The 13,436-nt window shown below is 35.4% G+C and overlaps 1 protein-coding gene across 1 annotated transcript in view; it reads right to left on the bottom strand.

Moving 5' to 3' along the window:
* sec14l8 (SEC14-like lipid binding 8) overlaps nt 1-13,436 on the bottom strand; it is a 30,369-nt gene that overhangs the window by 15,379 nt on the left and 1,554 nt on the right. The window contains exons 3-7 of the mRNA XM_048188886.1: nt 8,634-8,677; nt 4,668-4,730; nt 2,908-3,096; nt 536-631; nt 373-433 (exon numbers count right to left, since the gene is read on the bottom strand). Of these exons, the coding sequence (XP_048044843.1) occupies nt 373-433; nt 536-631; nt 2,908-3,096; nt 4,668-4,730; nt 8,634-8,677 (453 nt within the window). The remainder of the gene's footprint in view (nt 1-372; nt 434-535; nt 632-2,907; nt 3,097-4,667; nt 4,731-8,633; nt 8,678-13,436) is intronic.

Raw genomic sequence — 13,436 nt, 5'->3', positions numbered from 1 at the left:
AGTACTGAGTACTATTAATTAACTACATGTACCTACTATAGAGTTACAGTTAGGGTTAGGGTTTGGTAAAATAAAGTGTACCAATGTAACAATTCCTGAACAAAGTGCTTTATGGTTTAAATGAAAACATAGACGAAATATTGTGTGATATTTGATTGAGTACAACCCTATTTTTGATTTATTCATCCAAATTTTGCCAAATTGACAAAGACATTTTGCCTTATTGTTCCTGTAAGTTCTTTACTTTGAATGGATTCTGCCCACGTTTTCTGCATCACATGCTTCTGACTAAATAACTTGTGCCACAGTTCAATTTGTTAAATGTAATATGCTGTATATGCCATTTGGATGAGTTATAAAAGCACTACTGACCTTTAATGACAAATAACCTCTTGAGTCCCTCTGGATAGTTATCTTCAAACATAGTGAGAACCTTTGAAAGAAAAATAAATATGATACTAATGCAGTCTAATGTACCTGAAAGAGCCAAATAACATATTAATAATCAAGAAAAAAAGAAAAAAAAAAACCACACCTCTCCATAAGTCTCTATTGCAGGTTTATATAAGTGCTTCATTCCCAGACCTTCACAGTCATAGACCATAGTAATAGACTCAATGTTCCTACCCAACTGGGAAGAAACAACAAGACACAGACAAAAATAAACTAAGACATATAAAACCATGATATGAGTGATTATAACCTCAGGGCCAGTTGTATAAACTGTCTTAAGAACTAGTCTTACCGACTAGCAGTTAGCCAAGGGGTAATCAGTCATACTTATGTTTTTATGTAACTGAATTAAAAAAGAAAGTTATGACCAGTCATAAAGAAAAAAATGAGATGACTAACTTGTAAGAGCAGTCTAAGCATTTTCATGCAACTGGCCACAGTTCTTCAGTGAAAGTGAGAGTTCGCCTTAAGGCTGGAATGCACTACACAAATTTTGCCCAGATTTGTGCGCCGATTTTCTGTCTGGGCGAGTCGGCGCTAGTTGCTGAAAGTCAGAGCCAGTCTGCAGAATTTCAGCAGTCAGAGCTGACAGATGTAAATCATACAGATTTTTTAGCTTCAGACTATGATTCTATCCAGTCAGATGATATTAAATCTGATATTTTGAGTTTTAGAGTTAGTGTGCAGCATAGTAAATCTGCTGGAGAATTGTAATGAGAGCATTTTGATCATTTAGATTATTTTCCTGACAACCAAAGCTCATTCGTCGATCAGAAACTGTTAAGATGAGAATGTAAAATTAAAATTAAATTAAATTAGAAAAGATAGGTGTTTGTGACCCATTAAAATACAAAAAAAAATTTTTTTTGTTTAGCTTTACATGCGCATAAACAAAAGACCATGAGGATTCACACGTCGTCACATCACACGCGCTTCTGTGAACCGAGAAAAACTGAATAAAATTAAGTCTATATAAACGGAATAAAATAAATAGGACTACACATATATTTCATTTAAATAATTAACAGATTAACAAAAGTTTTTGTGACACTCTAAAGCATTATTTGTTTTCTTTACATCTTTATGATTTATCTTTTCGTGATCGCACACACAACATCTGTTCTCTAGCGTTTATAACTTGACATTTCAGCCATTCATCATCAAACTAAAATGCAGTCAACAAACATAAAAGTTACACCGCTCAAATTAAATGGTCCACTGTAAAACCAGCCCAGCGCACAACCAAACACATTTTTTCGCATGTGAAGGATGCTGTTTTTTACGTCGATATTGGAACAAGAGTGAAGTACAAACAAAGCCTTAATTGTTTACATAATGAATAATAATTTAGCAACCAAAATGTCATATGCAAATAAGAAACATATTTGGATTCTTGCAAAATGAGAGCGGTGAGCCCATCAGTTTCGCTTTAGCCTAAAAAAAATAAAAATTGGCTTGATGTTGTCACTATGCCACTATGACTACCTAATTTATGTTTTATTTCATAGTTAAATATATAATTATATAACTTCTTTTTCATTCTTGTTCTGTTCTGAATAACGTTAAACTTGAATGATTAACTACATTAGGCCTATGAATGTGTCGTTTTATTTACCGGTATTAAATATACATATAAATTAATGTAATTGTTTGCAATTATGAGGTTAATGGGTGTTTTTAGTGTAAAAAGAATTTCTCTTTCATGAGATTACTTCCACTTCTTGGCCAGGTTACGTTTCTCTGTGTCGTAAACTCTATGGGCAAATTTTTAGGGGAGTGATATTTAAATGATGATTGTTTTCATCCGCCACATTTATCAACATTCGATCATTCGTATGATAGGACTGCCAGCATACAAATGTTTGATGAATCACACATGAACCCTGTTGTAAAATGATTTCTGAGCTCGGATCTGCACTCGTTTCTACGTTGGATTGATAAATGAAGCCCATTGTTTCCTCTGTGTGGGTTAGTCTGGTAGTGTGTGATCCTAAGTTGTTTAGTGCAAGGATTCAAGGTTTTTTTTTTTTTTTTTTGCAGGCTGAACCCCTTAGACATACTCCCTGAGAATTTAAGTTAATATTTCAATAATTTAACAACTAATTTGCATGTTCATGGTTCTCTGATGTCAGTTAATGGTCACATGACATGCAAGTAAACAGATCAAATATATTATACCACATATATTAAATATTTAATTTTAAGCGTTTTCTTTAGGTTGTTTTCCTTCACAATTTGGCCAAAAATTATATTGCAATTTTTTGTTGTCATAAATTGCACAGAGCCACTAAAACAGGGATGGGCAGCGTCTGTCCTGCAGAGTTTTGTGTCTGGTATTTTAAAAGACTTCAATATGTGTTTCACAGAAGACAGAAATACATATGTGAGTGTAAACAATGACAGAATGATCATATTTAGGTGAACTATAGCCACTTCTCACAGCCACACACCTACCCGTTCGCTCTGTAAGTCGCACTCTTTCTGCAGAATCTCGCAGTCTCTGACTTTAGACTTGACTAAGTCCTGCTTAGACGCTGAGTGCATCAGACCCTTAGGGTCCATAGGTCCGACGACATCATACCAGACCGGGCTCCCTTCACGGTCATGGCCACACATGCCACCAGACAGATACTTCTCTATAACCTTAAAAAATCACACACACACACACACACTGGATGAAACATGAACACAGTACCAATCATAAGTAAATTGTAAGATTAAACTCTTAAAGGGGACACATCATGGAAAACAGGAGAGATGTACTATGTATATATACTCAACATCAACATTGCAAAAATCCTTTCCCAATTTATGCACAATATTTACCGAAATTAAACTACAAATAAGGATAATTAAGAAATGTCTATGGTTATAATGAGCATGAGCAGGCTAGCCAATCATAATAGAGGTCATATGCACAGAAGGCACAGTAGCAAAAACCACCTGTTTGATTCTGTTTAAAACTGCAGTCCGTAATTTTTGCCTCTTTGTCGCAATCTCTGTTCAAAATCTGCAATTGCAGTTATTTGCAGAATTATCATCTTTATGCACCGGTGGATACTGTACTTCGGAATCACAGACTGTAGTTTTGGAAGTATGATCAAAATAAGAGTTTATCTGAACAATTAAGTAACAAATCTGCAACTTTTGTTCTGACCAACTGAGAAAAAAGCATTACAATAAATTGTGCTGCCAATAGTGATTAAATCTAACAATTGCTTAGCTCATATCTAGGGCTGCACAACGATTAATCGCGATTAATCGTTTGCAAAATAAAAGTCTGTGTTACGTAATATATGTGTGTGTTCTGTGTATAATAATTATGTATATATAAATACATCCACATACATGTATAAATTTAAGAAATATATACATGTATAAATAAATGTACATATAAATATAAATATTTTATATATAAATATAATTTTTTTCTTAAATATATACATGTATGTGCATGTATTTATATATACATAATTATACACAGAACACACACATATATTACGTAACACAGACTTTTATTTTGCAAACGATTAATCGCGATTAATCGTTGTGCAGCCCTACTCATATCACATCCAACCATGCAAATTATTATTATTGTTATACTTTATCAAATTGTTAATGTTAACAACATCAGCAATGCATAATTGTCCATTTGTCATACCATACAATCCGCTATCAAAATAAGTTTAATTATTGCAGCTGCTGTGAGAAAAGGCTATAAATGATCCGCTGCCTGTAGCATCCTGACATGCCATATAGCCTTTTAACTGGGATTCCCTCTTTATGTTAACAGACGTGACATAATGACGAAAATACGAATTTCCTGCGGAAATCCACCAGTACCGATTTTATTACAGAACATTATTACAAGGTTAACGCTGTGAATCGGGCTAAGGTAAGGAGATAGTTTTGAATACTGGCTGGTTATGTGCTTGCTCAAAAATTGATTTAGGCTCATTTTTAACCAAAAAACATTACGGACTGCAGCTTTAAAAATAGGACGAAGAAATGTTTCTTGAGCACCAAATTAAGATATTAGAATGATTTCTGAAGGATCATGTGACACTGAAAACTGGAGTAATGATGCTGAAAATTCAGCTTTGCATCACAGGAATAAATTCAAATGTAAAATATATTAAAATGGATTATTATTATTAATTATATTAACATAATTCTTGAATTAATATATAATAAATAAAGTAGGGTGGTCATACCTCTGGCACCTGCCACTCCGTAGTGATGGTGTCAACTTTCATGTATTTCCGAAATTCCACATGCTGCACATGAAAAACAACACATGATTAAAAGCATGCCTGTGTATTTGCCCTAAAACTGTTTGCATAATCAAATATGGCTATAGGATTCAGAACCATCAACACAGCAACGTTTGACAATGTTATCAGTTCTGCCTGAACTTAATTTGCCACCATGAGTCTTTGTGTAGAAGTTACAGCTGTGCTTTGACCTGAGGTTCAACGGATACTGGCGACAGAGTTCAAAGATACAAGATGGCGACCAAAAATATCTGTAATAAAAGACCCATGAACTACACAAGCATCACTCGCACAATGGGAAAGCAAACAGCACTTTGAACACCCAATAGCATAGAATGATCACGGTGTAATCGCCCATAAGCTGTGATTAGGCAGTGTTGTGACTCATCGCTGCAATGCAGGCTCCTGAATTAAATCCTGAAAAGCACAATTCACCTCTGCAGAACTGCTATCTGATGATGCTGCATGAATACTTTTGTTATGATTATGGATTAAAATAATACCTGTTAAACTGCACAGCTAGACAAAACATAAAATAGAACATTGCCTATCCACCTTATTCTTAACGTAAGAGCGAACGTGGCCATTTGTAACTTAATTGTGAATGGTTTCCGGTGTCATTCGTGTCCAGTTATATCACCTGTACAAAAACAACCCATTTTGCTGCTTTATATTGCATATTGCTCTGTTAGTGCGGTTCATTTGAATAAGGGTGTGTTCACACTTGTGGTTTGGTTCTCTTGGTTCTTTTAGTCTGGACCAAAAAAAGAAAGCAATACATTTTTACATTCATTTTTAAGACTCAACCTAAAAAAAAAGTTCACCCAAAAATGAAAATTCTGTCATCATTTACTCACCCTCAAGTTGTACCAAACCTGTATGAATTTCTTTCTTCTGCTGAACACAAAAGAAGATATTTCGAAGAATGCTAGTAACCAAAAAGTTTCATTGACTTCAATTCTATGGAAGTCAATGGGGCCCATCAAATGTTTGGTTACCCATATTCTTTAAAATATCTTCTTTTGTGTTCAGCAGAAGAAAGAAACTCATACAGGTTTGGTACAACTTGAGGGTGAGTAAATGATGACAGAATTTTCATTTTTGGGTGAACTATCCCTTTAATGAACATCCAAAACAATGCTGTGTTCTGGGCTAAATGCGCTCGTTGTGTGTACATATGATGGTATTTTGACCAGATGAGAACTCCTGAAGAGATAATAATATGTGTAAAGGAGTCAAAACAGCAGCAGAAATCCCTCCGTTGCACACAATCAAAGATCTGCTGCTAGGAGACTGTACTGTAATGGGCTTTGTAGCTCCTATGACAATAAAAAACAGGTATGCTTCAGCATTCTGTCCTTTTTAGGGTGTTTTTGGTTTGCTTCGATGTCTTTGGTCCGTGTTGCATTCATATTTCAGTCGAACCGCACCTGAGTTCGTTTGGAAATGGACCGAGATCCACCTTTTCAGGGGTCTCGGTCTACTTGTTTGGTGCGCACCAGGGTTCGGATTCAACACTTATTCAAATGAACTGCACTAACAAGAGCAATTGCACCAGAGTTCGTTTCAACTGAAGCAAACCTGCCAAATGTGAACACACCCTAAGTGTGAACGCTGCCATCCAAACCCTGGTGTGTGTTTCGACTGAAATATGTAAGCAACAAAGTCATCTAAATGAACCAAATATAAGACCTGATGTCACAAAATGCAACCGTAAAAAGCAAATCTGGTTCTCATCATCATCTCATCATCTACGTTGCCCAAAACAGCTTGGTACATGTCGTCTTCTTGCAGCAGATCTTCACTGGTGTGTGTGTAATGGAGGAATTCCTGCTGCTTTTTTCATTCCTTTAACATTTTATAAGCTATTCAGGAGTTCTCAGCTTGTACAAATATCACCAGATGTAAGCACAAACAACCAGTGCATTTAGCCCAGCACACAGCATTGTTTTGGATGTTTGGTAAGGTTTGTTGCAAAACATATATCATAAAAGCTTTTTTTTTTTTTTCCTTTGGTGTGAACACTAAGCGAACCAGGACTGAATGTATCTTCTTTTTCTTTTTTTTGGTCTGGACCTAAAGAACCAAGAGTACTACTAGAGAACTACAAGAGTGAACAAAGTATAATTTTATAATAAAATTGTCTAGTTTACACCTGGTATCAAAAGCATAAAAACCCTAAATGAGGCCCAAAGTGTTTTGTGATACGATTACACTACATTTGGAGGACTTCAGCTTGTACCTCCTGGATATATGAGGCTTTAAAAGAAATTAACCATCAAAATTTTTATTTATTTATTTATTTTAGCTTAATCAACAAGTAGCAGCATGACATCACGAGTGATGTACATAGGTATGAATTAGCAATCCTCCCCTTGAAATCTGATCATAAGTGTTCCACCAGGTGTAAACAGGGCCTATTATTAGTCGGATCCTATTTCATAGTGTTATTCAACATGTCGTTTGAAGCCTTCGGGTAATGTACACCAACCCTTGACATAAAGCTGGCATTGTGAGGGTCTGTCACACCCAAATTCATCACACTGGACGAATCCAGAGATTTACAGAAATGTTCTTGTATCAGACCAATTTGCCCTAAGGTTAATTAATAACACACAGCATTATTCTGAATTGTTAAATGTGAAGTTTAAAGCACAGAATTAGTGATGCCAAGAGCTTGTTTATATGCTGAATTAACTTTAAATATGATGATTTCCACTAGGAATGTGTCACGATTTTCGAATATTCGATTAGTTGATTTAATTATAGAATATCGAATAGGTTGTGCGATTGTCGTCTTAAAAATCCTCATGTTTTCAATGGTGACACGTTCACAGAGGGTGGTGCGCGCGGCCAATAACGCACCTAAAAAGCTGTCATTCAACTCTTAGACAACAGTAGAACACAGACTAGCGTGGCATATCAAGGCTTGAGGTAGACTTGATGCGACAGTCGGTGTTGCCGGTGTTCAGGAACAACACCGGTATCATCACTTGTCACCGCTCCCGAATTGGCGCTAATTTGAAAGTGAAAGTAAAATCCCCTCGGTCATTCATGGTGCGTGTCCACTGGTGGAGAGCGAGCGTTTTCAGTTTATTCATGTGGAAGCTCAACGTAGGAATTAATTGAAAGCGCTCGCTCTGCTTCGCAACGTTATGAATGGCCGTGCGGATTTTACTTTCACTTATATTAACGAACATATTAATATGTTTCAGCACATTATTGAGTTAAGACAGCATATTCCCCAATGAATTAAACAGTTTATCAATATCATACTGAAAGCGTCAATGGTCTATCTCCCTCTCTCTCTGTTTGTGTGTGCATGCGTGCGTGCATGCGTGGGAGGGGTGCGATTTTCGAATAATAATCGAATAATTCCCAGCGATTTTCAAATATTATTTTTGCTTGAAATGCCCATCCCTAATTTCCACTACCGTTTGGCCTCAATAAGATTTTTTTTTTAAATATTTCAGCAAGAAGATTTCTATTTCATATAGCCTAAATGTTGTTCTTTTAAAAAATCCTGGGGAAAAAAACATTTAGCAGCAACCATTTTGAACTAATAATAATAATAATAATAATAAGTTAATAATAAGAAATGGCTTTTCAATCACAGAAAAAAAATTAAAAATGAAAAATATATTAAAATAAATAGCTAATTAATTGTTTATTGTAATAATTTATTATAATTATTAACACATTATTTACTTATATTACTTTATAGAATAATATATTATGTATTTTAAAATACATTATAATAATAATACAATAATATATATATATATATATATATATATATATATATATATATATATATATATATATAATTCTGACCCAAAACTTTGAATAGTAGCGTAAATATAAAAAAAAAAAAAAACACTATATAGTATTAAGTTTGTGCAATACCTTGCGCAGCATGGCCTCGGCTTTCTGTAGATTGAAATTCCTGGCTGGAAAACAAGAGAGACAAGTTGTGAAAAAATATGTAATTACTTAGTATAGAAAAGATAACAAAAGTATGCACTTATTTGTCATTAAACTGTTCTTTTTTTTTCAATATAACTAATTTATTACAGGAAGCTTAAAGGGATAATTCACCCAGAATGAAAATTCTGTCATCATTTACTCAACCTCAAGTTGTTCCAAACCTGTATAAATTTATTTCTTCTGCTGAACACAAAAGAAGATATTTTGAAGAATGTTGATAGCCAATCAGCTAATGGGCCCAATTTACTTCTATAGTACGGAAAAAAATACTATGGGGTCCATCAACTGTTTGGTTATCAACAATCTTCAAAATATCTTCTTTTATGTTCAGCAGAAGAAAGAAATTCATACAGGATTGGAGCAAATGATGACAGAATATTGATTTTTGGGTAAACTATCCCTTTAAGTGTCTTGCAGGGTTTGAACCTACAAACCTTCAGTTTCCAGCCCTAATATTTAAGCACATGGCTAGTACAAAGGCAAAATCCAATAATAAACTGGCACACTCACAGTATAAGGAGCATATTGTGCTAATGGAACTTACTCAACATCATGCTTTTATGTGTCTTAACTCTACAAGATAACTTAAAGCCGTGTGCCCCTGAAAGTTACTATTTGGTAACAGATTAACTGTTCAGTTGAAAAGGAGAAAAGTTTGCAGACATGTGGGCCCAGACTAGGTGACCGCAGTGTGCTGACCTTCAACATATTCCCATGTAGATAGGCTTATTTTGTTGGAGAGAAACGCCTATCCTCAAACAAGTATTACCACAAAAAAAAAAAAAACCTAATACTAATTACAAATTCAACCCAACCCTATTTAATTTCCACTGCCCTGTATAGTGAGTGGATTAGTTTCATTGTCTTATAGTCACTCTAGTCTGTACCTGACTGGCCTAGAGACACAACTGACCCAGAATTAGTCAGACATGGAGTCATACATAAGTATTTAATACTCATAAAGAAGATTATGTGACACAGCTGACAAAAGCACTCAGTGTTTTGTGGAACGGATATGTCAGTTGCTTTCTTATGAAGATTTTTCATGGTGAATAGAGTGACTTTGTTAAATACATCATTACTCAAACAAACTAGATTTATTATGTTGGCTTGAGAAAGCCAGCATACTGATCTACTAAAGATTTTTATTTTTCTTATAAGACTAAAATTTCTAAATCTATCTATCTAGGTTTTAAAACTAAAACTAAAAATACTTTAAATTTAAAACCTTTAAAACTTAGGACTTTCAAACTTAAAGCTGTTCATACTACCTTTGATCTTTCTGGCTTGGCTTTCTCAAGCCATCATCAAAGTTTGTCTACAAACTTTTTAATCTAGTTTATTTACATTTTATATATATATATATATATATATATATATATATATGTGTGTATTAATCCATTAATCATCAGTAAAGGCAAAGAGAAATAGAATTTAAAATAATCACAATAACAATAAAACAATACAAAACATTATGGAGGCCTACAATAATTTAACAATATTTTTTACCACCAGTTTTATCAAACAAAATTAATTAATAGTTTAATTCATAGTATGCTTATATTAGCCTTTGTTACGATGATGTTGACATGTTGACGTTTTTTTAGAATGTTGCTAATTTGGTTGCCAGGGTGTTCTGGGAGGTTGCTAGGTGTTTGCTTACTGGCTCATCCCCAAGTCTCTTGATATCTATATGATATTCTGGTCTCTAGATATGGCTTCAATGTATGTCTATGGGTTTTTTTTTTGTTTATTTTATTGTCCATGAGGCAGTAAGTCTAAATCACAATATGTACCTTTAAGGTACTAATAGGGACCATTTAGGGGTAAGTAAGGTACAAAGATGTACTTTTTCACTTTTGTACCTTAGGGCACTGCCCCAGTGACAAGCACCGTACCTTTTTTTGCTGACAGTGAAAAAAAAAAATCACAGATATCACTCATGTTCACAGCGCAAATAATGTAGGACGAGATATGCACCTAAATACTTGGGGTTAAGACTGTTCAAACTCATATAAGCAACAGTACTAATTAATTAGTGGTAATAGTACCACTAATTAACCTCTACAGCCATTATGAAGTTACAATCAAAGTTTGGAGTTGGTAATATTTTTTTTTAATGTTTTTGAAATAAGTCTTATGCTCACCATGCCTGCATTTATTTAATCAGCAATAGTAATATTGTGAGTAGTAATATTCTTTTTTTCAGGATTCTTTGATGGATAGAAAGTTCAAAAGAACAGCATTTATTTGAAATAGACTTACTGACCCCAGACCTTTGAATGGTAGAATATGCATTTATTTAAAGGCATAAACTACCTGCACACTCAATGTTATACTGCAGTGAACTGAACTCATATCACATCACTGCAGACCTCAATGACTTGTTTCACAATCGAGTGTTTATCTTATCAACACTTGCGAGACACCACAGCCTTTATTAACGAAATGTGCATGTGTCAACACTCTTATGCAGCACAAAAGATTATAATACAGGTATGTAGAACTACATATATGAATAACCCCACATCCTTCAGAGGAAAAGCATGCATTGTCATGATATAATATGACACTCTAGAGCAAGGGTGTCCAAACTCGGTCCTGGAGGGCCACTGTCCTGCAGAGTTTAGCTCTAACTTACCACAACACACCTGTCTGAAAGTTTCCTGTATGCCTAAAAACCTTGATTAGCTGGTTCAGGTGTGTTTAATTGGGGTTGGAGCTGAACTCTGTAGGACAGTGGCCCTCCAGGAGCAGGATTGGACACCCCTGCTCTAGAGCTACCATCATGCATTCTAGACTCTAGATGGACTCATTTTTTTATATGCTAATTAAACATTTACATCAGTAATCTCATGTAAAATCTGTGCTGCTAGCCTCTGTCTGGTGCTTAGAAATCCCTGCAGAAGACTGGCTGCATTCAGCAGAGTTCATGAACACAAAACAGCCTTTGTCAACACCCAAGAACAGCCTCTTTAATGCTGCCAGAGAGGGTTTAAAAGCCACTCTGGAGGGTCAAACAAAAGTTTAGAAAACATTTACATTTGTGCATTTAGCAGACGCTTTCATCCAAAGCAACTTACAAAAGAGGAACAAAAGAGAAAATTAGAGAAACTTAAAGGGATAGTTCACCCAAAAATGAAAATTTGATGTTTATCTGCTTACCCCCAGTACATCCAAGATGTAGGTGAATTTGTTTCTTCAGTCGAACGCAAATTATGATTTTTAACTGCAACCGCTGCCGTCTGTCAGTCAAATAATAGCAGTGGATGGGAACTTCTACTGTAACAGTAAATAAAACTTGCTTAGACAAGTCCAAATTAACGAGCCCTGCGGCTCGTGACGACACATTGATGTCCTAAGACACGAAACAATCGGTTTGTGTGAGAAACCGAACAGTATTTATATCATTTTTTACCTCTAATACACCTATGTCCAACTGCGTTCAGCATCCTGTTAGTGAGGTCAAAAAACCCGCTCTGCTGACGGAAGTGATGTCTCGCCCATATACTTCAATGAGCGCGAGACATCACTTCCGTTGTCAGAGCGCGATCAGACCTCACTAACCGGAAGCTGAACGGAGTTGGACATAGTGGTGTATTAAAGGTAAAAAATGATATAAATACTGTTCGGTTTCTTGCACAAACCGATCGTTTCGTGTCTTAGGACATCAATGTGTCGTCACGAGCCGCAGGGTTTAATTAGGATTTGTCTATGGAAGTTTTTTCGACTCTTATTGTTCAAGTTCCCAATCACTCCTATTATTTGACTGACAGACGGCAGCGGTTGCAGTTAAAAATCATAATTTGCGTTCGACTGAAGAAAAAAAGTCACCTACATCTTGGATGCCCTGGGGGTAAGCAGATAAACATCAAATTTTCATTTTTGGGTGAACTATCCCTTTAACTAACTTAAAGGGGCTCTGTGTAGAATTCCGAAACCCTTGTTATTAGCGACACCGGTGGCTGCTAAGTGAACTGCAGACAGCAACTTATTGCTCACATAACGTACAAGACACAGCGTGATTCAAGACAACGATATACTCACAGCGAAGTTCTTTTCCGTTCTTTACTTAAAAGTACAAATTTGGAAAAACCTTTGCAGCAATATACTGTTAACGAACATCCAGTCGCCGCCCCTCTGCTAAGAGGGACGTTTAGTTGAATATGTAAATATTTGCTGCGCGCTTTCATCTTAATAACACAATAAACAAACAACATAAATGACAGCGGTGAGAAAGCAGCAGTTAAGACAGAATCTGATAGCGATGTGGATATGTTTGCACCAGCTCTGCAATTCACCGGCATCGTGTTGACAGATGACGTAATTAAAATTACACTGTAGGCCTATATTTGAGACTACAGACTATACAGACCTATGTGAGACTATAGTTTAAATTAAACCCTTTTCTTTTCATGACACATTACAGTACAAAATGACACTTTGGGCATTATCCTAAACCTTGTCTAAACATTCGTTTAATGTGTCATAGAACAGAAGAGAGGCTCTAGGCCAGTGCACGTAAACGTCACATCCTTTTAATTGTCCCAGGAAAAACGTCCCGAGTCCTTCACATAAAAATCAGACTTTTATTGACATCCTAGGAAGTTGGAGGATGTCTCGTTTTTTAAGTTTTGTTACAAGCTATTCACACATTGGCAAATGAAATTTTTTTAGCCTACATATAGCACCTTTAAATATTAAAGTTAATTAACATAAATA

The sequence above is a fragment of the Megalobrama amblycephala genome, linkage group LG4 (assembly GCF_018812025.1).
Source record: "Megalobrama amblycephala isolate DHTTF-2021 linkage group LG4, ASM1881202v1, whole genome shotgun sequence".
NCBI lineage: Eukaryota > Metazoa > Chordata > Actinopteri > Cypriniformes > Xenocyprididae > Megalobrama > Megalobrama amblycephala.
Note: the sequence above shows the minus strand (reverse complement) of the source record. Positions and strands in the feature narration are given on the sequence as shown.